Here is a 26,524-nt window from a genome sequence, read left to right as displayed (position 1 = left end):
TACAAATATCTGAAGGGTGGGTGTCAGGAGGTTGGGACATCCCTTTTTTCTATTGTATCTAGCAACAGGACAAGGGGTAATGGAATGAAGCTGGAACACACAAAGTTCCACTTAAATATAAGAAAAAACTATTTCACTGTTAGGGTGAGGGAGCCCTGGCACAGGCTGCCCAGAGGGGTTGTGGAGTCTCCTTCCTTGGAGGTCTTCAAGACCTGGCTGGACATGTTCCTATGCAATCTGATCTAGGTGAACCTGCTTCTGCAGGGGGGTTGGACTAGATGATCTCTAAAGGTCCCTTCCAACCCCTACCATTCTATGATTCTATGAAAAGTCCTCTGTCACTATTCACACTAATCCATGATTGTATTATGCCAGATCAGCAGTATATTTACAAATTACTCTGACAAAAATCTGCCTATCACTGTCATGAACTTTCATCTTCCCCCAAAATCTACTAGTTTGAACACAGCCTTTTTTCTTTCAATTTGGTAACAGGTAAAGTTGTCAGTAGGTGGTCAGTATCTTAATCGTTCTTCAAAACAAATTCACTTTGCTGGTGTTCCTCAAAAAAATGTACAAGCAGGGGATCCTAGCCTTGATTCAATTTTTCCCATTTATAACGCACCTTACTTTTCATCATCCTCATTATTATTATTTTTTATATGACTCCAACAGTAAGTCTCATTTATATAGGTAGTCTCGGTGTGCTAAGAACCATCCAGACACATAATGTATATATACTGCTGCCTTCCAACAGCTAACAAATTATCTCTCTTGAATCCCCATCTAGCCACCTTAATCTCCATTGGTGACAACATTAAGAAAGAAAGGAAAACAAGCAAAATACTTATGAAACAACGATGAAAGAGCTGTCTGAAAACTAAACAGAATTAATAAAAAGCATCTCCTCAACCTCAGTATGTTTTGCAATCAAGGCAAAAGGTCTGACCTTCCTGTTCAGGGAAAAATGAAACTTTCAGACTTTGTAATATTCTAAATTCCAAGTACTTTCTGAATGCAAAAGAAGTAAAACAGACACAGGTTCTGGAAGAAGCCTGTACGTACATACATATTTTTGGTAGGAAGAAGGAAGGGGGATTCAACAATTACTTTCTGTCAGAAATAGGGGAGGTTGTGTTTTCCTATACTTAATTTTAACACAAAACAGTTTTGCTAATGTATTTTTATGGCATACCATAAAATACCAATCTAATACAATGCACTGTTCAAAGGACACAGATTACAATCCTAAATCATAGTACTTTCTAAGCAGGCATTTGATATATTCTTGAAAGAACAGATTCCTAATTCTAGTATTTCCAAGCCATGTAGTACTTGATTACGCAATCTTAAATACTGAACTTCTAACGTGGTCTTTTTTTGTGTGTATCAGATACATATATAGTGCTACATGAAAACTGCTTTTATTGAGCAGCAATCACAATCTAGATTAATCCAGGATGAAATGGTTTAATAGTGGTCATCTATTTGTCCTTTAGGTAGAAAAGGTAGAAGAGCAAGCAATGGAGCCATCACTGTATAACATCATATAGTATCATACATCCCAAGAAAGAATTTATCATACACACTTTCCTATAATATTTTTAGAAAGGAAAGTATTCTACAAATCTAACTATGGATAAAAAGGTGGAAAGCTATGTTTATAATACAGAAAAGTGTGACAAGCCTTTTTCTTCCTATAATTTTTTTATGGATCTTCCCCTTAGATTTAAAAAAAGGATTTTGAAACCTAATATCCTAAACCCAAAGCATTCTCTGCTTAATTTACCAACAATCTATATTTTATTTTTCATTCTCTAAGACTTTGAAACTACTGAAATAAGACAATAAAACTTAGGAGCTCCTTTAAAAACCATCTAATAAAAAGCACTAGGACATTTAAAAAGAATTATAATGTCTGGAAAGACATAGATTTTTTTCACTTCCTTTTCATCTTACCTGAAGTGTAAGGCGCTTAACTGCATTCCACACTATTCCAATAAATTCCTTCATTCTTTCTTCAGGACTTCTGCAGCTTTCAGATGAGTTCAGCATGGTTTTCACAGGAAGTGACAAAGGACGAGATTCTAATGCAAACAACAAAACTGAGTTACACAGAGAATATATAACTAAGTAACATAGTGGTAGCAAAGAAAAATATTACTTGTTTTAATTCTAGAACATATTTCCTCATATTATGTATCTCACTATCGACATAATAACAGTGTGTCTATTATTAGTTTTAAACTTAGCAATACAATTCTATCAGTTCAGCCTGTTGAGAAATGCAATGAAATGAAACGCTTCAACTTTTTAATGTAAATGCTAAAAAAATACTATGAAGAATGTTTGATCTAAGTAAATTAAGACAGTTTTCAAAGTGTGACAACCTATTGGGTGACAGAATAGCAATTCAAGAGGTTTTCACATTCATTGCTGCCACTGTAATCAAAAAAAGGTTTTCATTTTCTAAACTTGTAGTAAGAAATGAAAGACAGCCCATATTAAATTACAGCTTTTGATTTGTTTTCTTTAAAGAATTTACTTCACAAAACTTCAGTATATTTCCAAAAGCAAGAATAAAAATGAAATGTCATGAAACTTAAAGGTACTTGAGTATTAAACATATCAATAAAATTTGAAGTTTTCTAGTAAAAAGAGAAATTTCCTTAAATTATTAGTTATTTAATAACATGAATACAAAAAAACCCCCCAACAAACAGATAACAGAAACATTTAATTGAATATGAACACAGCAGAACTTCAAAAGAGGACAAATGAGGAGATCAAGTAGTACCTATAAATTCATTACAGACTGTATGAGTGGTACATAATTCCTCCTGAAATCTCTTACAGAATATCTTCCCTCTTACAGTTTTGGATATTCACTAAATTATTGTCAGCTTCTTTAACATTTCTATTTTTGGCCTACATGTTGTTGAGCTGACAAAACTGAAAAAAAAATTATAAGGTCTTCATGACCTCACAGAATCACAGAATGATAGGGGTTCGAAGGGACATCTAAAGATCATCTAGTTCAATCCCCCTGATAAAGTAGGTCCACTTATATGAAGTTGCATAGGAATGTGTCCAAGTGAGTTGTGAAAACCTGCAGAGAAGACTCGACAATCTCCCTGGGCAGCCTGTTCCAGTGGTCCATCACCCTCACAGGAAAGAAGATTTTCCTGAAGTGCAAGATTTGTAGAATTATAGAATCATTTCAGATGGAAGAGACCTTTAAGATCGAGTCTAGCCTTGGTTCTAGCCTTATCAACCACTAGATTGTGTTTCAGCTTTTGTCTGTTATCCCTGGTCCTATCACTGGATACTACAGGGAAAAGGTGTTGTCCCATCCCCTTGACATACATCTTTCAAATACTTGTACGTATTAATGAGATTTCCCCCTCAGTCTCCTCTTCTCCAGGCTGAGCAGTCCCAGTTCCCACAGCCTTTCCTCATAAGGAAGATGCTCCAGTCCCCTGATCATCTTGGTGGCCCTGCACTGGACTCTCTCTAGAAGTTCCCTGTCCCTCTTGAGCTGGGGAGCCCAGGACTGGACACAGGACTCCAGATGAGGCCTCACCACAGCAGAGTAGAGGGGCAGCAGAATCTCCCTTGACCTGTTGGCCACACTCTTCTTAATACATCCCAGGACATCACTGGCCTTCTTGGCCATGAGGGCACATTGTTGGCTCATGTTCAGTTTATTATCAAACAGAGGTGGTTAAAAGGGCGAAACAGAATTTTTATGGGTGCAGTATAATTAGTCCTCTCAGATATTTCTGGCTCTAGTTATGGATACATTACAATGATTAAGAATGAAAATTGTATGATGAGAATGTACAAAGCATCACATTTGAAGATTGTTTGTTGTCAGCTGTGCTGGAGAGACAAATAACTTGTTCCTATGGTGAAGCAGCGTGGAAGTAGATATTTCATACTATTTTCTCATGTGGACGTTTTATGCCATGCAGTGAGTATTCCATCCAGATTATGAATGGATTAAGTCAAAACAAAAACATTCAGTGAGGAATAGCTGTTCTGCTTTAAGTTCTTACCCTACCTCAGTTTACAGCATCTTCTCTGTGTATTCAGGCCCTACGCTACACATATTATAAGGTAAGAATTAGGAATAGCTTGAGTATAAAGAAGTATTAAAATAAAAGAGCTACTGGAGCACAGAACTCCAGAATACAAGTGAGAGTAAGGGTGAGAAAGGTATACAATGTCACTGTGAGACTCCATAAATCTCATAGGCAGTGTAGTGGTTTTACCTGGGCCAGGTTTTTTGGTACCGAGAGGAGCTACAGAGGTGGCTTCTTTAAACAAAGACCTGACAGAAGCCTCCCTTCAGGGCCAAGGCCAATCAATGCTAAGATGGACCCCACAGCTGACCCAGGTCTGGCCAATTAGTGACTGACGTAACACCTCTGTGAATAACATATTGGAGAAGGACAAGAAACTGCTGCACAGTTGCTAAATTGCAGCAGTAACAAGGAGTGAGAATGTGAAAACATCTCTGCAGACACCATGGTCAGTTGAGAAGGAGGGGGAGGAGGGGTGCTTAGGGCTTGAAAGAAAGATTGCTCTGAGACCTGTGGTGCATCCCATGGTGAGGCAGCTGTGCCCTTGCAGTCCATGGAGGCCACTGGGAAGCAGAGATCCACTCACAGGCTGAGGAGGACCCCACGCTGGAGCAGGTGGATGCCTGAAGTAGGCTGTGACTCTGTGAAGAGAGAGGAGCTCACGCCAGAGCAGGTTTGCTGTCAGGACTTGTGATCCTGTGAGGGATTCAGGCTGGAGCAGTCTGTCCCTGAAGATCCGTTCTTCCAGGGGATGACCCTTGCTGGGGCAGGGTGTGAGGAGCTGCCCCTGTAGGCCCCATGCCAGAGCAGTTCGTGAGGAACTGCAGCCCATGGGAAGGATCCATGCTGTAGAAGTTCATGAGCGACTGTGTCCTGTGGGAGGGACCCCACACTGTAGCAGTGGGAAGTGTGAGGAGGCCTCTCCCTGAGAAGAAGCAGCGGCAAAGTCCATCTGTAATGAACTGACCATAAACCCCATTCCCCATTCCCTGCATCGCTGGAGGGGAGGGAAGGAGAGTCCTGGGAAGGGGGGGGAGGTGTTTTAAGATTCAGTTTGATTTCTAATCTCCCTGTTCTTATTGTTCCTTTATTAAATTAAACTTTTTTCTCCCCAATTAAGTCTGTTTTGCCCATGATGCTAATTGCTGAGAGATGCCTCCATCCTTATCTCAGCTCACAAACCACTCATTGCATTTATCTCTCTCTCCTATCCAGTTTAGGAGGGGGTGACATTATGACTTGGACTTCTGGCTAAATCGCCACAGGCAGGAATCCTTCAGTTCAGGATGAACAGATAAATACAATGTAAAACTATATTCTACAGCATAATTAGCAGGAAATATCAACATCATACATCATTGAACAAGTGGATTCCTCGTGAGTGGAATATTTTGCACCATTCTACCATGTTTTTTTCATTGGGAACACCCACACTGCTAGCTCTCTCTCAATTACGGGAATCAACTTTCCAATGCCAGAAACAGCTATATGTGAACTAAAAATAAAATTAGGTGTCTAATGCACCACTTGTTTCTCTCCATATACATGCAATTCAAACCTGATTTGAATTCCAGGAACATCCATGATAGACATCACTGTAATACCCTAAACCTGACCAAAAGACCAAAAATACAGAAAGCCTCAAAACCGAACAAACAGATAAGGAACCACTCTATCAGAAATTATGGAAAATAGAGAAGGAACAAAAAGTGTTTCAGAGTGGAAAGAAGAAAAAAGTGTAGGAATAATTTCTGAAAAGAAGAAAAGTCCTCTGTTCAATTTTTTTTCCTGTACACGTAAGTCCCAGAGTTTTGTCTGAAGGGATGCTGGGACAAAACAATGTCTTAATTCCCATCAGGCAAGGATCAATAGATGACAGTTGCTAAGACTGTCTAGACCAAGAGTAGTCTAGTGTGGACATCGTGTGTGTTTGGCTAGTCCTCTATAGTAGAGAGGTAGACTGGATCAGCTCCATCTGTCTTGGTGTGAAGGTTAATCTCCTAAAATAACTATGCTGGTCAGTTACCACTGAACTGGAAACCTAAGAACATTTCCTGGCACTGTAATCAGCCTTGTGCTGAAGCCAGGAGCAATCAGCAAGATCTAGATAGACTGAAGGGGGTGAGGGGAGGTGGTATGCTGCTTCAGGTTGTACAAGATGAATTTCTAAGAAAAGCAGTGTAGAGAAACACAAAATGTTTCTACTCTCATTTTTTAGTCCCGTATTGTGTAATTAGTATTTTCATAAAAATACACACCGCAACTATTTCAATCAACTATCAGTCACTCAGAGGCTGCCACACCATCAATTTCAGAGCACAAACTAGTAATGAACTAGATTTTTTAAGAAGGACTGATCAGATCAGTCATGATTGAGCTACCAGAAACATCAGTTTCCAGAATTCATTTTACAATTTATGGTTAAAATACAGAAGGAGTTCCGAGTGGCAATCCTGCAAAATTAATCACAAACTTTTTTTGTGGGAGATGACACTAAGCAAAACTTATAGGTATAAATTCTAGATAGAGGTATCTGTCTTATAGACATATGCCTCCTTCTTTGCACTTTTTAGCCTACTGGGAACTGCATGCATTATAAGTTTGATCTTTAAAATATTTTTAAGTTTTAAAACTAAAGAGATCTTTGTGGAAAATGGTGCTATTCTGTTCTTATTAATATTCAGTGACCTAAGGAACACAAAAGGGAATATAAAACTTTTGAAGTGTGAAGATTTGGGGCAAATGACATTTCCTTAAAAAAAATTAAAGCAAAAAAGACCACAGATCAGATATTTCCCACTACTGGGCTGACAACTACTGATAATTTGTACTCACCACTGATCTCATGCTTTCAATTCCTCTTCTCAATTTATACCTAGCAACTGAATGACAGAGAGGTAAATGTGATACTGATCTATCTTGTCTCATCCCTCTTGCATTTCTCCTGGCGCACTGTGTGCCTCAGATACCTCATATGTTAAGAGTGCAGCAGCCTCTTTTTGGTTTGAAAAGGTTATTCTGCTGCAGGCAAATCTACTTTCAGTGATCCCCAAGAGCTCAGAGAGCTCATACAGAAGAGATGCTTCACAGAATGAAACCCATGCAGCAGCCTGAAGTAGGATAGTCTCCCACCATCTCATCGTATGTCATATGTATCATATGACCTCAGCCAGCTGGGAAAGCTTTCCTTCCCCCGTCACGTCGTCTGTCATATAGCTTTGCACACATCAGAACTGAGTTAAGCTGAGAAAAATCCTGTTGCAAACTAATCACAGTTACTAAGAGACCATGACAGTAAAACACATGAACATTAATAGCATTTAAAATCAGAAAGAAATCAAAGGGAAGTTTACTGTTATTACATGTGTCTTTCTGGAAAGATTTTCTTCTGCTAAAATTAGAAGTAGTCTCCATAGTATCAAAGAACTCACTGGAATTTTTTGTCCCATATGTATTCACATTTTCATGCATTGGGTATTGTTTTTCATCAGAAATGAAAAAAACACTAAGGTGTTTGCAACAAATACCATCCAATAAGGAACTGATCAGGGGGCTAAGGGATTAGAAATGAGATTAAAATGCACTGAAGGAGGAAATTCAAACTTCAAACAACTCTGAAAAAATCTAAATGGTCTGCAGATTAATTGGCTTCTTCATATGTAAAGCAAAACAAAAACTATCTCCCCCCTGCCCCATAACCCCACCACCTACTTAAAACTGACTTGCTCTTTTCTGTAAACCAGCAGGTTTTGCTTTCTAGTTATAACACTGTGCAAAAATAAAAATTCAGCGAAACTTGTTATATAAGAGCTTGTTTGTCCTTAGGTTTTCATTCTAATTTTCCTCATAAGTCTACATATTTTTTCTATTTAGAACACAATAGAAATAAACATATATTTTACATATAAAGACATATGAAAGCACTACAAATTCTTCACAATTTTGTGCATATATATGATAGCCAAAGAAACAAATGCATTTCAAAATAGACTGAATTTCTGTATAATAATTTTGTTCCACGATTCATTATTAAAACATTATGCATATAAAAGAAATTTCAAAACCACAGAGGAATATCATAGAATCACAGAATGACAGGTGAAGGGAACTTTAAAAATCAGTTAGTCCAACCCCCCTGCAAAAGCAGGTTCACCTAGATCAGGTCACATAGGAACGTGTCCAGGCGGGTCTTGAAGACCTCCAAGAAAGGAGACCCCACATCCTCCCTGGGCAGCCTGTGCCAGGGCTCCTACCAGAAAAAGGGATGCCCGGAGCTCCTGACATCCACCGTTTAGATATTTGTAAATGTTAATGAGATTCCTGCACAGTCTCCTCTTTTCTAGACTAAACAGCCCTAATTCCTACAGCCTTTCCTCATAAGAAAGATGTTCCAGACCCATGATCATCTTGGTGACCCTATGCTGGACTCTCTTGTCAAAAATACTATCTTAATGTCTTTTTTTCCCCACAATCCAACTTAAAAGTAAAAAGTTAATCTAAGTACCAGGCTTTTTGCAACCATTAGGTGAAGCTAGAAGTTCTATTTACCAATATTTTCTAAACCATCAGTATCCATCAGATGCATTTCAGGAATATTCACATTTTATTTTTGTAGTATTATAAAAGAAGTTATTCTCTAAAGTCCATTCCTACATGACTTGATATTTGAACTATTCATGTAACTGGGATTTTTTTTCTAATGACAGACTATGATCATCTGTATGTAAAAAATTCTGCACTCTTTCTCAGGAGATCTGAGAATAAAACTGCACTCAAATAACTTATACAACAGCAGGAAATCCTTTTAAGCTTATAAAAATATGCAATACATTTGCCCACATACTGAATAGTCTTTGCATAAATGATTTCCTTACTGGGCTTTGAGCATTTTTTCATTCCATTTACTAATGGTGCAGATAATAATTACTTTTATTAATTGAGATGATAACTGAGTCACACAGTCCCAGACAACTAGTCAGAGAAAGTCCTTCATACTCAGGGAAACAGCAGCAGGGAGATGTAGTGCCTGAATTAGAATGGTCACTCACTGAGTTAGCAGCAAAATAAGTGTTAAAATAGAGGCTTTTGACTTTTTACCCAACATGTCTTATTCCAGAGTAGTCATATGTCAGTAAACAAAGACAAATGTGATGTTAACATTTTTGTGCAAGCAGAAAGGATCTTTCTGTGTGAAAGCAGGTTTTGGCTAGGGAATGGCTATGGTCAGCATTTTCTCCTACCAGATTCTTAACAATTGCTGCACCGTTTCTGGCAAAAAACATCTATTTAGTTCTGGGAACAAAAATAAAAAAAGACTGACACTTTCGTACAAATCAGTAACAGCCGTTCACAGGGAAAACTGAGCTACTATGTTAGTAATTACAAAAATGTGTTATATGTGTGTTCATATCTAAAGTCCACATCTGAATTTATGTAAATATTGCTTAGCATTCAAAACAAATTTAATACTATGAAGTAGGAATTTCAGCCATTGGATTTGTAAGAGCTTTACCAGTAAACGAAGGAGGAATTCTGCCTCATTTTCTGCCTTTTTAAAAAGAAACACCCATTCTTTCTCTCTCAAATTTGATGTCCCCATACAGCATGTTTGATACACTATATTGGCTTTGTGTTACTGTCAAGCTGACCCCACATGCAAGAAGAGGAGATAGCAGGGCAGAAGATTGTACTGGCTGAAAAGGGAGCTTCTGATGGAGCACAGGAAGAAAAAGAGAATTTAGAATCATGGAATTGTTTCAGCTGGAAGAGATCTTTAAGATTATTGAGTCCAGCCTTTGTCCCAGCCCTATCAACCACTAGACCACTGCCCTAAGTGCAACATCCACCCATCTCTTAAACCCCACCACGCATGATGACTTCACCACCTCCCTTGGGCAGCCCGTTCCAATGCCTGACAGCCCTTTCAGAAATTCCTCCTCATATCGAGCCTCAACCTCCCCTGGTGCAACTTGAGGCCATTTCCTCTTGTTCTGTTGCTTGTCACTAAGGAGAACAGACCAATCTCTGCCTCGCTACAGCTTCCTTTCAGGTAGCTGTAGACAGTGATATGGTCTCCCCTGAGCCTTCTCCAGGCTAAACAGCTCATACAGTTGTATGAGCTTTAACAAGGCCAAGTACTGGGTCCTGCACTTGGGCCACAACAACCCCATGCAACACTACAGGCTTGGGGCAGAGTGGCTGGAAAGCTGCCTGGAGGAAAAGGACCTGAGGTTGTCAGGTCAACCAACAGCTAGCTGAACATGAGCCAGCAGTGTGCCCAGGTGGCCAAGAAGACCAATGGCATGCTGGCTTGTATCAGAGATAGTGTGACCAGCAGCACCAGAGACATTATTGTCCCCCTGTACTTGGGGCTGGTGAAGCCACGCCTCAAATACTGTGTTCAGTTCTGGGCCTCTCACTACAAGAAGGACATGGAGGTGCTGGAGCATGTCCAGAGATGGGCAAAAAGGTTGATGAAGGGTCTGAAGCACAAGTCTGATGAGGATTGGCTGAGGGAAATGGGGTTCTTTAGCGTAGAGGAGGCTGAGAGGAGACATGATCAATCTACCTGAAAGGAGGTTGTAGCAAGGTGAAGGCTGGTCTTTTCTCCAGAGTAATGAATGACAGGACAAAAGGAAATGGCCTCAATTTGCACGAGAGGAGGTTTAGATTGGACATTAGGAAGAACTTTCACTGAAAAGGTTGTTAAACACTGGTACAGGCTGCCCAGGGAGGTGGTGGAGTCACCATCCCTGGAGATATTTAAAAGCTGCATAGATGAGGTGCTGAGGGACAGAGCTTAGTGGTGAACTTAGCAGTGTGAGGTTAGTGGTTGGACTCAATGATCTTAAAGGTCTTTTACAACTGAAATGATTTTATGATTTGAATGTTTTTGAAATCCACACATTGAACTGAAGAAATCATGGTGTCATAACACAAAATTCAAACATTTTACTAGTGATGAAAACTCTAACTAATTAATTTTCAATATCGGTACGTGACTATCCTGCCATGTTAAAGTTACTATAAATCACCTGTGCCTAGAGACTTTCTTTTTAAATAATTATTCCAAAAAACAAACCCCATTTATAAAAATATTAAAATTCTAGTATTTTTAGGCACCCTAGGTAAATGTGCGTCAGATTTGAACTCCCATATTTCACTTTGCCTATTTAACAGGAATTTTATTTCATTCACCTTCCTAAATAAATCATCAGACATATATGTCATAGCAGGCATGAATGAACAACAATCATTCCATTCACTGATTAGAAAATGAACTACTAATTTAAACATTTCAGATAATCTACTGATTTCTCACCAGCCAGACTTCTCACATTTGTCAGGTTTTGGTTTTTTTTGCATTCCACAGTTGATTGTATCAGGAATGTAGTTCAGCATTCTAATTGTACTTTCAGAAACAAAAATTAGTAACTGCATCCAGTTTTGCTAAGTACAGGTCATTTTCTGCCATACTGTACTCAACAGAAATTTTATAAGCTTCAGATAAAAACATTAACATAGTAGCAGCTGGTCTAAATAAAATAAAGACAGGTCTGCATCCTAAGGCTTCCTCTTTTATTTCATAGTGATTCATAAGTATCATGTATACTTTAAAGAAATTCTAAGAATTACTTGAGTTATGCTTTTAAAATAGAATTACTAACACTTCCCATAAGAATCAAGAAGTTCCAGTTATGGTAAATATCTAACAACCAACTCATAAGCATGTTGTTATATCTACACTATCAAAGGTTAGGAAGTGATTGAAAGGAAAGGTAGGGATCTTTTTTTTTTTTTTTCCTGAATTCCTGTCAAAAAAAAGGCTTAGGCATTCTCATATTATATGCATGCAACTCATTTGCTTGTCCTCTAAATCTTTTTGCATTTGCTAGTCAATATAGCAGTAGGTAAAGAAGGTAGAAATTGGCTAGAGGAGCTCTGTCGTTATTAGAAACCAGACAATTTATATGGGACAGACAACATAAAGGCCACCTAAGATTGAGTTTTGAATATTCTTGTTATGACAACATCAGCCATCTGCTGGAAACACAAATGAATAGTTGACTAGGTGTAACTTAGCACTTAAGAAACTTTAAAACTCTTTAATTATTTCTCTGTAAAAACAAAATATTGAAGTTTCTGAAACACAAGATATTTTTCCAAACTGCAACAATTTCATGTCCTATCTTTCTCTTCATATGCACATACTTTTATGCAACATACATACACTTCCTGCAGAATGAAACAATGCTGGATTCTCTTCCTAGCTCTGAATTTGGGATTGATACTCCATGGTAATACTGAAATTGCAGTGGAATTAAATGACCAGTGCACTGTCTGACCTGCAGACCTGATCAGTCTGGTCTATGGAAAAAAGCTATTCAAAATCCATCATTGTTTCATTCTCCTTTGCACATGTCCTTGCAATCTGTCCACCAGACGACAAAACAGAGTAACCTCTGGTCATGAGCACTAGACCTAGTGATGAAAACCACTTACCTACAATCACATTCTCTCATGTATCTGATGAAAAAGCTGAAATGCAGTCACTCCCTATACCATGAATTCCACATATCTACATATCTTGTCGCTACAAGAAAAGTCAACTGTCATGATTCTGAGTGAAAAAAAAAGGTAAACTTTTCTGCCACTCTAAAATAGCTTCATTCATTAAGAGCATTCTCATGTAACAAGTATGCGTGATGTCACTTTTCTACTGTTCCTGACAAATTAAGATCCCATAGTCACTGTATTACATCTCACAAGACAACATCAAATTTGTGTCTGGGATATCATAGTTACTTCTAAGCACTATGAAACATTGGATGCCATGGTAGATGCTGGTGAAAATAAATTTCAGTGTAATGGCACCAGAAAGACCTCACTAGGAGGCAGTAAACAAAAAACAGAACACACCACACCTTCCCTGTCCTCCCACTCCCCCAGCCCCAGTTTAAACTTTAAGCATGGAAAATGTTATTATGTTTTTCAAACAAAGTGAAAATCATTATCGTGATTTAATAACTTCATATGAATGAAATCTGGAAGTTGTTTTAGTAATAGATGAGCACTCTTCTCCAATGTGTGAAAACAGACACTTTGGCTTTTCATTACCTCTCTTTAATCAGCACCTCTGCTATGAGGAAAGGCTGAGAGAGTTGGGATTTTCAGATTGGAGAAGAGGGGGCTCCATGGAGATCTTATAGCAGCCTTACAGCATCTAAAGAGGCCTGCAGGAAAGCTTGAGAGGGACTTTTTATAGGGTGTGTAGTGACAGGACAAGGGGTAACTACTTTTACTCAAAGAGAGTAGATTTAGATTAGATATAAAGAAGAAACTGTTCACTATATGACAGTGGTGAGGCACTGGCACAGGTCATCCAGAGAAGTTTTGCATGCAACCAAGTCCAGGTTGGATAGCGCTTTGAGCAACCTGATCTAGTGGAAAGTGTCCCTGCCCATGGCCTGGGGTTGGAATTGGATGCTCTTTAATGACCCTGCCAACTCAAACCATTCTATGATTATTCAATAGTGTGTACAGAACAAATTTCAAAGATTACCCTATCTACTGCAGCCCATAATATCTTTCTGTATAGGTATGCTACATATGCTATGTATGTATTACATATTTATACACACATTTAGCAACCATTTTGCCACTATGCAAGCACTAGAACTATAATTTTATGTATATATTTCCTACAGGTCTGAAAAATCATTTTTTATTGAACTAAAAGGGAACTAATGAATTGCTGAGAAAGGGAGAAGTGGGTGGTTGGAGGAATTGAGATAAACGCTTCCTTTTTTTTTTACATACATTTTCACCTTGCTTGTTCATAGCTACATCATACAAATTTAAACTCATATTCTATTCTCTTGTTTTTGAATAAGATTTATATATAGACACGAATTGAGACTTAAGAACAGAAATCTTGGATTTTCATAGAATCAAAGAATAGTAGAGTTGGAAGGGACCTTTAGAGACCATCTAGTCCAACCCCCCTGCAGAAGCAGGTTCACCTAGATCAGGTCCCATAGGAACGTGTCCAGGCGGGTCTTGAAGACCTCCAAGGAAGGAGACTCCACACCCTCCCTGGGCAGCTTGTGCCAGGGCTCCCTCACCCTCACAGTAAAATAGTTTTTTCTTATATTTAAATGGAACTTTTTGTGTTCCAGTTTCATCCCATTTTCACAGACAGATAACCAAATAAATAGCAGTTTTGCTCTTTTCCCATCCTTCATTTTTGGCAAGGTCTCAGCAGCCATTAACTAATAAACTGAGCTCAAGATCAATGTTTTGAATCATTTTACAGCTGTGATTACAAACTACTTTAATTTAATAAATAGGGTTAGTTTCTAGTAGTTCTCAAGGGAGTGACTGTTAACAGTATGTTAGACTTCAAAAAAGAAAATGCTTAGTAAATGTTATCTCTTAAGATACTATATAAAAAAGAGATGTCCCAACCTCCTGACACCCACCCTTTAGAGACGTTCCAGTAGTTCATTATCAATCAGGACTCCCAAATCTCTCTCTGCAGAGCTGCTCTCCAGCAGTTTGACCCCCAGTCTGTACTGGTGCATGTGGTTGTTCCTCCCCAGATGCAGGACTCTGCACTTGTCCTTGTTGAACCTCATGAGGTTCCTCTCTGCCCAACACTCAAGCCAGTTGAGATCTTGCTGAATGGCAGCACAGCCTTCTGGGGAATCAGTCAGTCCTCCCAGTTTGGTGTCATCAGCCAACTTGCTGAGGGTACATTCTGTCCCCTCATCCAGGTCATTGATGAAGATGTAGAACTAGACTGGCCCCAGAACCGATCCCTGTGGAACTCCACTGGGCACGGGCCTCCAACTCAATTCTGTGCCATTGATCACCACCCTCTGGGCTCTGCCATTCAGCCAGCTCTCGATCCACCTCACTGTCCACTCATCCAAGCCACACTGCCTGAGTTTTTTGATGAGGATGTCATGGGAGACAGTGTCAAAAGCCTTGCTGAAGTCAAGGCAGATGAAATGTGCTGAGTTATGCACTCATAGAAGGCTATCAGGTTGGCCAAACAGGATTTCCTCTTGGTGAATCCATGTTGACTCCCCCTGATAACCATCTTTTCCTTCATATGTGTCATGGTTTAGCAAGGAGCAGCTTCTGCTTGCTAACAGGGGGAGGGGGTTGCAGTAAAGACCCAGTAAAGAGTTTGTGGACTCTCCCCCGGCTCCTGGGTTCACACCCACCTCTGGCCCAGCTGGACCAATCTGGCGCCTCTGCGATCAGTATTTAGGGACAGGAATTTGAAGTGCTGGTAAGAGGTGTAAGAGTGGTACAAGATGGAGGTGACCACACAGACTCTATGGTCAGAGAAGGAGGAAGGAAGGAGGAGCAGTAGACCAGAGACCCCTCTGCAAGCCGTGGCAAGAATGCAGCTGTACCCCTTGGAACCCATGCAGGGCCATGGCAGGACTGAGAGTTACCAGCAGCTCCATGTGAGTGAGCCCAGACGGGTGAGGGACTGTGTGGGGAGACGGCCATGGCGCAGGCTGTGCTGGAGAGCCTGCAGGCCGCAGAGCAGCCCCACACGAGAGGCAGAGAGGAGCTGCAGCCTTTGGAATAAGTGCGCGTCGGAGCAGCCCATACAGGGCTGCTGTGTGTGTGAGGTACCCCACGGGCTTGCAGGGAGGACGGGTGTGGAGCCCACCTGCCCTGAGGAGGGACAAAAGGCAGAAGCTATTGGGAACAGACTGAATGAAACCCCCACTCCCTGCCCCCCTGGGCTGTTCAAGGGGGATAGGAGGTAAAAACAGAGGGATCAGGGCTCTGAGTGCAGGAAGAGGGGAGGAGTGGGGAGAAGGTGGTCTTAAAGGGCTGATCGGACTCTTCATTGTTGTACCACTCTGTGTTGTTTTATTTTGGTTATGTTTTGGGGTTTTATGGTTATTTCAGTTGGTATTGCATTAAATTATTTTCTGTTTTCTTCCCCAAGCCAAGCAGCCTGGTCTGTTTTGTCCTGAACCTTAAGTGGCAATTAAGCTCTCCCTGCCCTTTGACAGTCCTCAGGTCTTTGGTACTTGAGGCTAATCAGGGACTTTTGTTCCCTGATGGGCCTAAACCGTGACAATATGTTTAGTGACAACATTCAGGATGATTGTTCCATCACCTTTCCAGGGATGGAGGTGAGGCTGACCGGCCTGTAGTTTCCTGGGTCATCCTTCCTGCCCTTTTGAAGACTGGAGTGACACTGGCCTTTCTCCAGTTCTTAGGCACCTTGCCTGTCCTCCATGATTGTTCAAAAATGATGGAGGGAGGCTTAGCAATCACATCAGCCAGCTCCCTCAGCACTCTAGGATGCATCCCATCAGGATCCATAGACTTTTGAGCCTTAAGCTTGGCCAACAAGTCTTTAACCTCTTCCTTTTCCACCCAGTGAACGAAAGAATGAAATGCAATAGAAAGAAGTCTTTAAAATGAAACTATTATTTTACTATCAATGAGAACATGGCAACCCATATTATATTCAGCAAATAGTTTTTCTGTGTTTCCTTTTCATTCTCAAAATAACAATTAACCCTATCACTAATTGAAAAGATTGTAACCGCAGTTTAAGCAGACAAGATCTTGAAGTACTTCATTATTATCTTGAAATTAACACAAATGCAAAGGAAAACAGAATTTCTTCAGTGTAGTTCAGAAACATTACTAAAGGTCTCAGCCAGATCGTAATTTTTTTTTAGGATGATCTACTTTATTACTTGTAGACATTACTATATGAATAAATAGCCTGGAATATCCCAGAAAGTCACATCATCTCAATTAATGATAATGGTATTTAGCACTCAAGTGGCCAGAACATATTCCTGAATTTAATAATTCCTTGAACTCCAGAAACAGAAGAGCCAACAAGTTCTTTTTTCTATGCGAGTTTGAAAACACTGAACTGATTATGCAGAAATCTTGACCTCCATATATGCCAGACTTTAAGTAATGTGAATAGACTGGTGGAAATCAAACAGATTAATCACAGTGTATAAAGTCTGATAAAATCATGGACTAAAATGCTAAATCTCAAGGCAAACAGTAGGTACTTCATTGTAAGCACATCTCCTTTATCTCATTTTAGAAAACATGTTACTTGTAATGCTCCCAAACATAGTGCCTTAACATATGTTTCAAAATTGCAAGTTTGATTATTTTTAATTTCAAAAGTTGTAATTATCTGGGTGGATATTTCTTTAAAATTGAAGTTGTTGCACAGTATTTGCACAGCTGATGCTGTTAAATTGTGGACACATTTAATTGAAGGAGGTCGCAAAGGCGGAAAGGCTAGTTTCAATTAAGTGATGATACCTGTTACTGTTTTTGTTTTGACAGGACTGCTGGCATACTCAGAAGCTTGATTTGATTGCTGCCTTGCCAAAGGTGCGCTTCCAACTGATGCTTCATCATCTTTTTTTCGAGATACTGACACAGCAAGTGGAACAGTTCCTACAGACTGCTAAAAAAAAAAAAAAGTGCCATGTGAATCACTCAAAATTGAAACACATTGATACTCAGTTATGACATTGTCATAAGAAACATGTTTTAATATATTTTTCAATATATAGAGAAAACTTGAAACAATGACTGGAGCACTTATTTTGAAACATTATATTCAGACTTGCACTTTATTTTAGTCCCGTTAGTCTGAAGGAAATCTGTACAATAACAAAAAAGTGAAATATAATTTATTAACTTAAAATAGCTTGCTTGCTGGCCAAGCAAAATGCACATGAATAAACCTGGATGACCACCAAAGCAGAACAATTACCTACATGTTCAATGGAATCTCAAAAATTTTAGTCAAATATCAAGATCCTGAAGTTTTGCAAAGAAAATTATCAACCTTCATTAAACTTTCACAGAAAAGATGCAGTTCTTCATACATTATGATTTTGGTTCCTCTCATTTGAAATACAAAAATTAATTCTGACCACAAATGATCTTGAATTGTTTTGTCTTTCAAGGATATCAATAAAGGACAAACTGCCCAATATATGACACAGTTCAACAAAATGAAGGCAATAAAATCTAGTTTGAAGGACTGCATGCCTATTTTGAGAAAAAGAGTGATGGGTATTAATCAACATGGGTTCTGGAAGTGGAGGTCCACAAATTAATTCAGTCTATTGGCTTCGGTATTATTTTTTTCATTAACGTGAGTTAGAAAAGACAAATCCATTGAAAAGAATGGATCCTTAATTTTGCTGTACAGTTTTGTTGTTAACACGTTTCTGCTGCATTAGCTGCTATTTAAATTCTAGATGTATCCCAGCTGACAAAAGCAGAGAATTTCTATCAATGACTTTGCAGAAGGTTAACATTTAAAGATGACAAAAGGTTTTCTCTAAAGATCAGAGATTAGGATTACATGCATTTAATAATTTTTTGTGTAATTTAATTTTATTGGTATTGGAGTGAAAATGTAATCCATATAGATGGGTAATGAGAAACCTCACACGTTGCATTAGGAATCTCGGTGGGAAACAAATTCGTGTGAGGCGGGCAATGTGCTTGTAAATTTTCTCCAATAGAAAACAGACACTGAATCAAGCAGTGTGTAACACGTGCACTCATGCAAAACCCCAAAACAAACAGAAAAACCATTTAATTGAAGGAGAATGACTTCCAAACGCCTTCACCATTTTCCAGTATAAAAGTAAATTAAAATAAGAAAGACAATCAACTATTTAATTCAATTCCAGTGAAAACAATCAACTTATATATACAATGGTATGCAAAGTTAATAGGAAAATGCTAATGGCAATGACAAACAGAACTCTCATCTCTCCTCCTCTCTCTGATCGTACCGTCATCATCTTTGTTTCCAAAAGCACCAAAAAGTCATTCTGGAATAATGTGCCACTTTGGTGTCATCTAGCCATAACAACAACAAAATCTCATCAGCTTTGAAAAGACAAGTTTTACACCACAGAAATACTTTCCATGTGCATACACAGAGAGAGTCTGAAGTTCTGAAGCTTTTGTCAGACATCTTAAAAATTAAGCAGTTTATCTGATACAACCTTTCATAAGGTAAAGTCATCTGCATCTTTCCCATGACAGCAACCATTGAGCCAGATTTGCCAATTCTGGATGAAACATTGCAAGAACAATGACTTGCCAAAGTGAAGTAAGAATTTCTGAAGAATACACACAGTCAATATAAGACAGTACAAAAAAACTATAGGAACAAGTTGTCTGAAGAAGTAGTATCTATTTCTAATCCACTAAAAAAAGGGATCAGCAAAATATAGTAAGTTACACCACTAGTCATATAGTGAAAAATATCAAGACTATCACAGCCAGACAAAGCTGGAAAAAATTACGACCAAATACTGAGTGCTTGAGTGCTGATCTGGACAATGAAACAGCTGTTTCATCTTTGCTCACTGAAATCAAGCCTGATGTTGCTGTTGATGACACCCAGTACAATCTTGTCAGGTTTTTGGCAAATGATTTCTGGTTAAAAGAATGCAGAAGATGAAAAGATCAACGTTGAACTAGATGGAAAAGGATCATCAGGATTTGGGGTTTAGCCACAAACTGATGAGGAAATTGTGGCTTGGGAAATAGCAGATGACAAGAGTTCCACAGCTGTATGAGAAGATGAATCTAATGGGAAAGGAGACATTGCAGGCAAGCTTTATCGTGTTTCATTGCAACAACTCAAAAAGCTATCTATAAAGCAAATTGAAGTAAATCTTAACATACCTACTTGGGATGTAAGGTTTATGGTTACTAATTGGTAGTGTTATAAAAGATAAATAAAGAAATTTAAAGTACGGAATTACATCAACATTTATATGAGGTTGTTCTGTTGATACAAAGTCAAAATCAGTTTCTGTTCTAGAATATTGACCACAGTTCTATCAATGCAATAAAGTTTTGCAGCTATCATACACTGAATACTAAGTTAGTAATAACTCATGGTACTTAAGAAAATTTACTGCTTTCCAGTATAATTATGACAAATTTAAAAGTATTGGCTAAAAAAACACAGCAAAGCTATCCTTTTCCAATTTTAAATTATATTCACACACATAATCTCACACATCAAGTCTGTGTACACAAAACACACAATCTATGTACGTAAGTAGACCAACAGATACAGATTATATTTTTTATTTTACTTCACATTGTATGTTCAGTGTGATTTTGGAAATGACAACAATCTAAAACAAGAGAAATGCACAGAAAACAATAGCTAAAAAACAATCTGCCAAAAATACCATTTCCCAAGTATTTCCTGATTTATGTGAAGACATGAATCTAAAATACCCTATAAAGAGATTAAGGGGAATTTGCCCCTGGTAGAATAAATTAGCATTTTTATCTTACTTAGGATCATTGGTATTTAAATATTTTATTTCTGAATTATAACTTCCCACAAGTGTGCAGCTGAAAAGGCTGTAGCCAGATCTGGAAACATGAGAAATGTGTTGTAAAGAAAACTTGTTAAATTGAGCAAAGGAGTAACTTTCAATTTCAGGGATGCCTATACAGTCACCTCCCTAATAACAAACCAAAGGCAAAAGAATATTCCAAGATAGGAACTTAAATGATATTACTAAAGGGAAAAAAAAAAAATGAAGCACTGGCATATGAAATGTTGAATTCAGAAGCCTCAGCCCAGACATCTTTGAAATAATACCAAAGACAGTTATCCCATATGGTGGATTCTGCATGCACACAGAGTGACATGTATATGTGCAGTATTTCACAAGCAGCAAGCAGCAATTAAAATTACGGAAGTTTTTGAAAATGGGAATCATGGCAGTTCTACTCAAGACGTGTTTTCTGAACATCTAAGACCACTGTCATGCAATCACTATCTGTGCCAGAGAAGAATATTTACCTATGCTGCAAGACTGACCAAGATGTGCCAGACTGTGCTCCAACAGCAAGATCTACCATGCTTGCCTTGCAACAAGTTCTAACACCATGAAACCCCTATTGCTGCTTGACCACAGAGTTTTCATTTTTTTGATTTCTAAGATTAATAATATAAGCACTCACCTAAATTGCTTCAGAAAGCTCAAACTAAACTGGGAATCAGGTCTAATTCTAAATTAAATATAAATTAATTCATTAAATTACTAAAATTAAAATTAATTTCCAGTTTTAAAGATTAGGCAAGGCTGTCCCCTGGGGTTCACAAAAAACCCCTCTTTCCTGGCATATGAACTTGCTAATTCAAATTAAATTCTTTGAATGCTTCAGGTAGGAATTTCAGGTATGCTCAAAGAAGTGCTCTGCTGGGATACAAGACCAAACACTGATTATCTGTATTCTTCCCAAACTTATGTAATGAACTGGTATCAAGAAACCCCACATTTTTACCGCTGATGAAAGCATTCTATCAGCAGTTTCAGGGAGCTTCTGAAACTAGACAACAAAAGGTTCAAGTCTCATGTAGCTTTAGTTTCTTAAGTAAGCAGTTAACTTCATTCCCACATCCTTCAGAAACTTAATCATGTTCCCTGGGGTAAGAGGTGACAGATCTAAATACATATATAAACAATGCTTTTGGCCTGCAAGCAAAATCAGAAATCAAAACCTATTGTAATTTGAGAATTCTCTGAACAAGAAGAAAGTAATCATGTCTATCACAGAAACATGCTTGTGTATCAGTCTTTCCTGCCATTTATCAAAGTAGAAGAGAGACTTAGAACTTAAGAAGGGCAACGCAGCTCTAGCCTGCACAGTCAACTTTGACATATGGAAAAATCTTAAGCTTGGGTACTGAAACTCACCTTTACATTGTGGCATTCATTACAATTCATTATCATAATTCTTTGGCTCTTTAATTCTTTAAAGACACAAAGATTCTGAAAGTCATCTTAAACTAGAACAAATTAGAGGAATTACTTGTTCTATATTAACTTACTGACCAAGAGATTATAAAGTAATTTCACCTTAGGCAAACATTCCAGAGGGTCCTCTGGTGCAGACCTCTGAATGAACAATTGCCCAAAGCATATCACCAGGAGCTGGTAATATCCTGAGTTCACATGAGCTTCCATAAAGGAAAGGGTTTCCTAACACAGTATATTTCCCAAGATAATGGTAAAGAGAAAATGAGCAGAAGAAAACAAAGAGTTGAAAGAAAAATAAAGGACTTAACTGTATTGCTTATGACAAAACTGTAATCACACAACTGATGTAAAATTATTGGTCTTGAATTGGCATACACAATCTTCCATGGTGTAGATGTTCATGAAAATAGACAAATTTGGACTCTGGAATTATGCATCAAGAAGAGTTTGGCCAGTAGGTTGAGGGAGGTTGTCCTCCTCCTTTACTCTGCCCTGGTAAGACCACATCTAGAGTACTGTGTCCAGTTTTGGGGCCCCAACCTCAAGAGGTACAGGGAACTTCCGGAAAGAGCCCAGCAGAGGGCCACTAAAATGACTAGAAGACTGGAACATCTCTCTTACAAGGAAAGGCTGCAGGACCTGGGGCTGATTAGTCTGCAGGCCTCCCCCTGAGAAGAAGCAGCAGCGGTGAAGTCCATCTGTAATGAACTGACCACAATCCTCATCCCCTGCGCTGCTGGAGGGGAGTGAAGGAGAGTCCTGGGAAGAAGGAGGGGTGGGGGAGGTGTTTTAAGATTTAATTTTATTTCTCATCTCCCTGTTCTGATGGTTCATTAATAAATCAAATCATTTCTCCCCAGGTTGAGTCTGTTTTGCCCATGACACTAATTGCTGAGCAATCCCCTTGTCCTTATCTTGACTCACAAACCTCTTGTTATATTTCTCTCTACCCTGTCCAGTTCAGGAAGGGGAGTGATATTCCAACTTTGTGGGCACTTGGCACCCAGCCAGGGCTAAACCACCACAATAATTTTCTCCAGAATGTTTTTCATCTACTCTTCAGATTTCTTCAGCTTCGTCTTTACTAGCAATACCAGCCTAGAATCCCAGAAACTGGGGAAAAGCATGGAGCAAGGAAGACATACCATCAGCAGCAGAGAATCAGGTCAAGGAATACTCAAGCATACTAGACATATATAAGTCCATGGGCCCTCATGGGATGCACTCACCCGTGCTGAGGGAGCTGGTGGATGTTATAACAAGGTCACTTTAGATATTCTTTGAACAATCACAGCAACTGTGAGAGAAGGAAGAGGGCAAGAGGAATATGCAAGAGGGAAAGGAAGATGCACCCAGGGAACTACATGCCAGTCAGTTCTGCTTCCAACCTTGGGAAGGTGAAAGAACAACTATCCTAGAAACCCCTTGCAGGCATATGAAGGACAGAAGGTGACTTGGAGTAATAAGTTTCAGCAAGTGGAAGCCATTCTTGACCAATTTGGACCTGATCTAGGTGAACCTGCTTCTGCAGAGGAGTTGGACTAGATGATCTCTAAAGGGTCCCTTCCAACCCTACCATTCTATGATTCTATGAAATGAGCGGCTTGGTAGACACAGGGATATATTGGTTACCTTTACTTCATTAAGGCTTTTGACACCATGCCCCATAAAATCTTCATGGAGAAGCTAATGAAGCATGGGCTGGATGAGTGAACAGTGGACTGCAAACTAGCTGAATGGCTGGGCCTAGAGAGTGGTGACCAGTCTAGCTGGACTCCAGTAAGTACCAATGTACCACAAAGTGCAATTACGTTGAAGCCCCTTCTCCCACAAACAGTTGTCATACTTATTGTTCCTAAAGAGATAAAATACCATATAGGAACAAGTGTGAAAATTTCCTTCGAATAGTAACAGAAGCAGCAAAAATCTTTACAGGGGTCTTAATAAAGATTTTAATATCTTTCACTTCTAGCCTAAATATATGAAGAATCTGTTTATATTTACTGATCATTGTGCCAAAGTGGACTTTCTGTTTGAAAAATGAAAAGTTTTTTCTCACCTTTAGTCAGACTTGTAAAATCCTCATTTATCATTCATCACATTTTTCAGATACCATTTAGTGAACACACAAGGACATGTAATGGTACTAGATACCACGTAAAAATGGTTGAAGAGCTTATAACCTAACTGCACAAAATAGACACAGTACAGCTTTATGCAAAAAGAATTCAAAATATATGTGGTTTGTAAAAGCACATTTACTTTCATACCTATTTCTTCCTATCCCATTTGAGCTTACCAAGTTATGTATGGTCTGATATTTCTAACTTTTCGTGCTTTCAGACAAAACCATGTCAACACAGTTACATTACACATAGGGAGTATTTCAGTAAAGGTATAAAATATATGTACTACTACATTGGCATTATAAAGCAGATGAACAATCACAAGGAAAACAAATCTGAAGTAGTTCTGGTCTGTAAAGGCACATTTGTCTGTCGGGAGCTAGACAACAGCAGTCCTACCCTGCATCCAATCAGAAGTTTACATGGCTGTAGTTGTGGTCTCAAATAAATTAATAATTTAACTTACTGAACTCAAAACATTATTACTTGTTAGAATGTGTACACAGAACTGAATATACTGAAAGACCGTCTGACTGTTTTCAGGTAAAACAATTTTGACTTAAAATGACAGAGCAAAAAATTGTATTAAGCAGACGTTAATATTTAAAATCTATTTACATTTAAGATCTCTGAATAACACAAGGAACTTCTAACATGATGTAGTTTTATTTTCTTCTGTTGCAGTGATATAAAACTAATGGTTAGAAAAGAGGAAGAAAGGAGTTTTAATCAGTCAATAGCATTTTGAACGTCATGCTTGGTTAAAAGTATCCTGACTTCAAGTCGCTCCATTAAATGTTCAAAAATTATGAAGGTTGTGTTATGAAGGTTGTGCAGAACATTTCTGTTTCTTTATACAAATTAGACTATGGTAACAATCTAAACTTTTCCCAATAAGCAATATACAAGGCCATAACTTTGACTATTTATCCCAGGATAATTACAGTATTACACTTTAAAAAGTCTTTGGTCAAGGATAGTTTAATATAGCTACAGTTTTCTTTTTGAATAAAGTTTCTTCCCTACAGTCACTTTAATTTTCATTATAAAGTGCAGTCTATTATCATGGTAGAGGTAACAGTGAAACTAGTATAATGTGAACCATTAGGCTTACAAATTCACTTTAAAAATAATTTCAAAAGACTAAGCAACTCTAAATGCTAATATCCTACAAGGTCATTTACATACAAGAAACAGAAATATTTATAGATCACATTAATTCCCACACTTCAAGGGCCCAGTGTGAAATTTCCCTGATGCGTGTAGTGTTCTATAATTATGAGACAAATATTGAAAGTGTCTTACATCGGCTACTTAATAATTGACCACTTATAACTGAGACAGAACATGAGGCTACACAGATCACTAGTTTGATCAATTATGATATATTTCAGCTTTAGAACATTCTACTGGTCTGCCAAACAACAGATTTAAACAACCAGTTTAAAATCTGGCAAAACCTGTGTTCTTTCCAGGTAAGGAGTATGGAGCATGAAAATAAAGGTCAAGAATACATCAAAGGAAACACTGTGCTACACAGCCTTAACTTTTTGTATTTTTTCCAAGCATTTGTGTGAAAATATGTAAACAAATTACATATAAAATCTGTTACAGCATTCACGTCAAGCATGTCTCATCAGACTCAGGCGGCTTATTATGTCTCAGTAGTTAAAAGAGGGACCACCAAAAAACATTCTATTTTTTAACAACTAAACATTATAAATGCAAATGTGGGAAAATTAAAAGTTAATATGCGAAACTTAACATTTTAAATAATTTCATATAAGATCAACTATATGTGCAGAAAACTACAAAAAACAGGGTGACAGAAAACAAGTATGTGGAAAAAGAATGTGCCACTGGCATACAGAGTACAGAAAGTTTCATATCTCCCCCCCTCCTTTCCCTCCAAAATTACATACCTGCTGAATGTGTCTACTAGCTCGTTTCTGAGGCTGGTAGATAAGCCAAGTATAAAGGACTGGATCAACATTAATTGCTAATCCTTGTACACTGGACAAGAGTACTGCACCTACACATCATAGAAAAGAGAAGAAAATGTAAACAGTCTGCTAAAGAATCTCCATGCAAGTATTCATTTATTCACAAATTTGCCAGCACTCCCAGTGTTACGGATACACACACACACAAAAAATAAGAGAACTGCATTTTGATTTTGCTTATTACATTTTTTTTCCAAGAAAAATGTTTGTTTTCACAAAGTTGCGTGTACCTGAATACACACAACACCCACCCTCAGAGTATCAACCAATAGCAAAACAATGCAAGAAATGTGTCAATGAGAACCGTGACAGAAAACAAAGACGATATAATGCATGACCTCCCCAGTCTCAATAAAGAAAAACTTGGTCTAGGACAGTGGATCCACTTTAGTTCTGTCCAAAGCTGGTTAGGATAAATATTTTTTATGACAACGTGGTCATGAATATTCTTTACTTGACCAGTT

The 26,524-nt window shown here is 38.4% G+C and overlaps 1 protein-coding gene across 6 annotated transcripts in view; it reads right to left on the bottom strand.

Moving 5' to 3' along the window:
* Positions 1-26,524, bottom strand: part of VPS13B (vacuolar protein sorting 13 homolog B) — a 457,128-nt gene that overhangs the window by 229,028 nt on the left and 201,576 nt on the right. For 5 of the 6 annotated variants that reach the window (XM_061995669.1, XM_061995673.1, XM_061995670.1 and 2 more), the window contains 3 exons: positions 25,980-26,089; positions 17,424-17,571; positions 1,960-2,087 (listed from right to left, as the gene is read on the bottom strand). In XM_061995669.1, coding sequence (XP_061851653.1) covers positions 1,960-2,087; positions 17,424-17,571; positions 25,980-26,089 — 386 coding nt within the window. The remainder of the gene's footprint in view (positions 1-1,959; positions 2,088-17,423; positions 17,572-25,979; positions 26,090-26,524) is intronic. The other variant, XM_061995671.1, reaches the window with a different exon arrangement.

The sequence above is a fragment of the Colius striatus genome, chromosome 4, assembly GCF_028858725.1.
Source record: "Colius striatus isolate bColStr4 chromosome 4, bColStr4.1.hap1, whole genome shotgun sequence".
NCBI classification, from domain to species: domain Eukaryota; kingdom Metazoa; phylum Chordata; class Aves; order Coliiformes; family Coliidae; genus Colius; species Colius striatus.
This window is presented reverse-complemented; position numbering and strand designations above follow the sequence as displayed.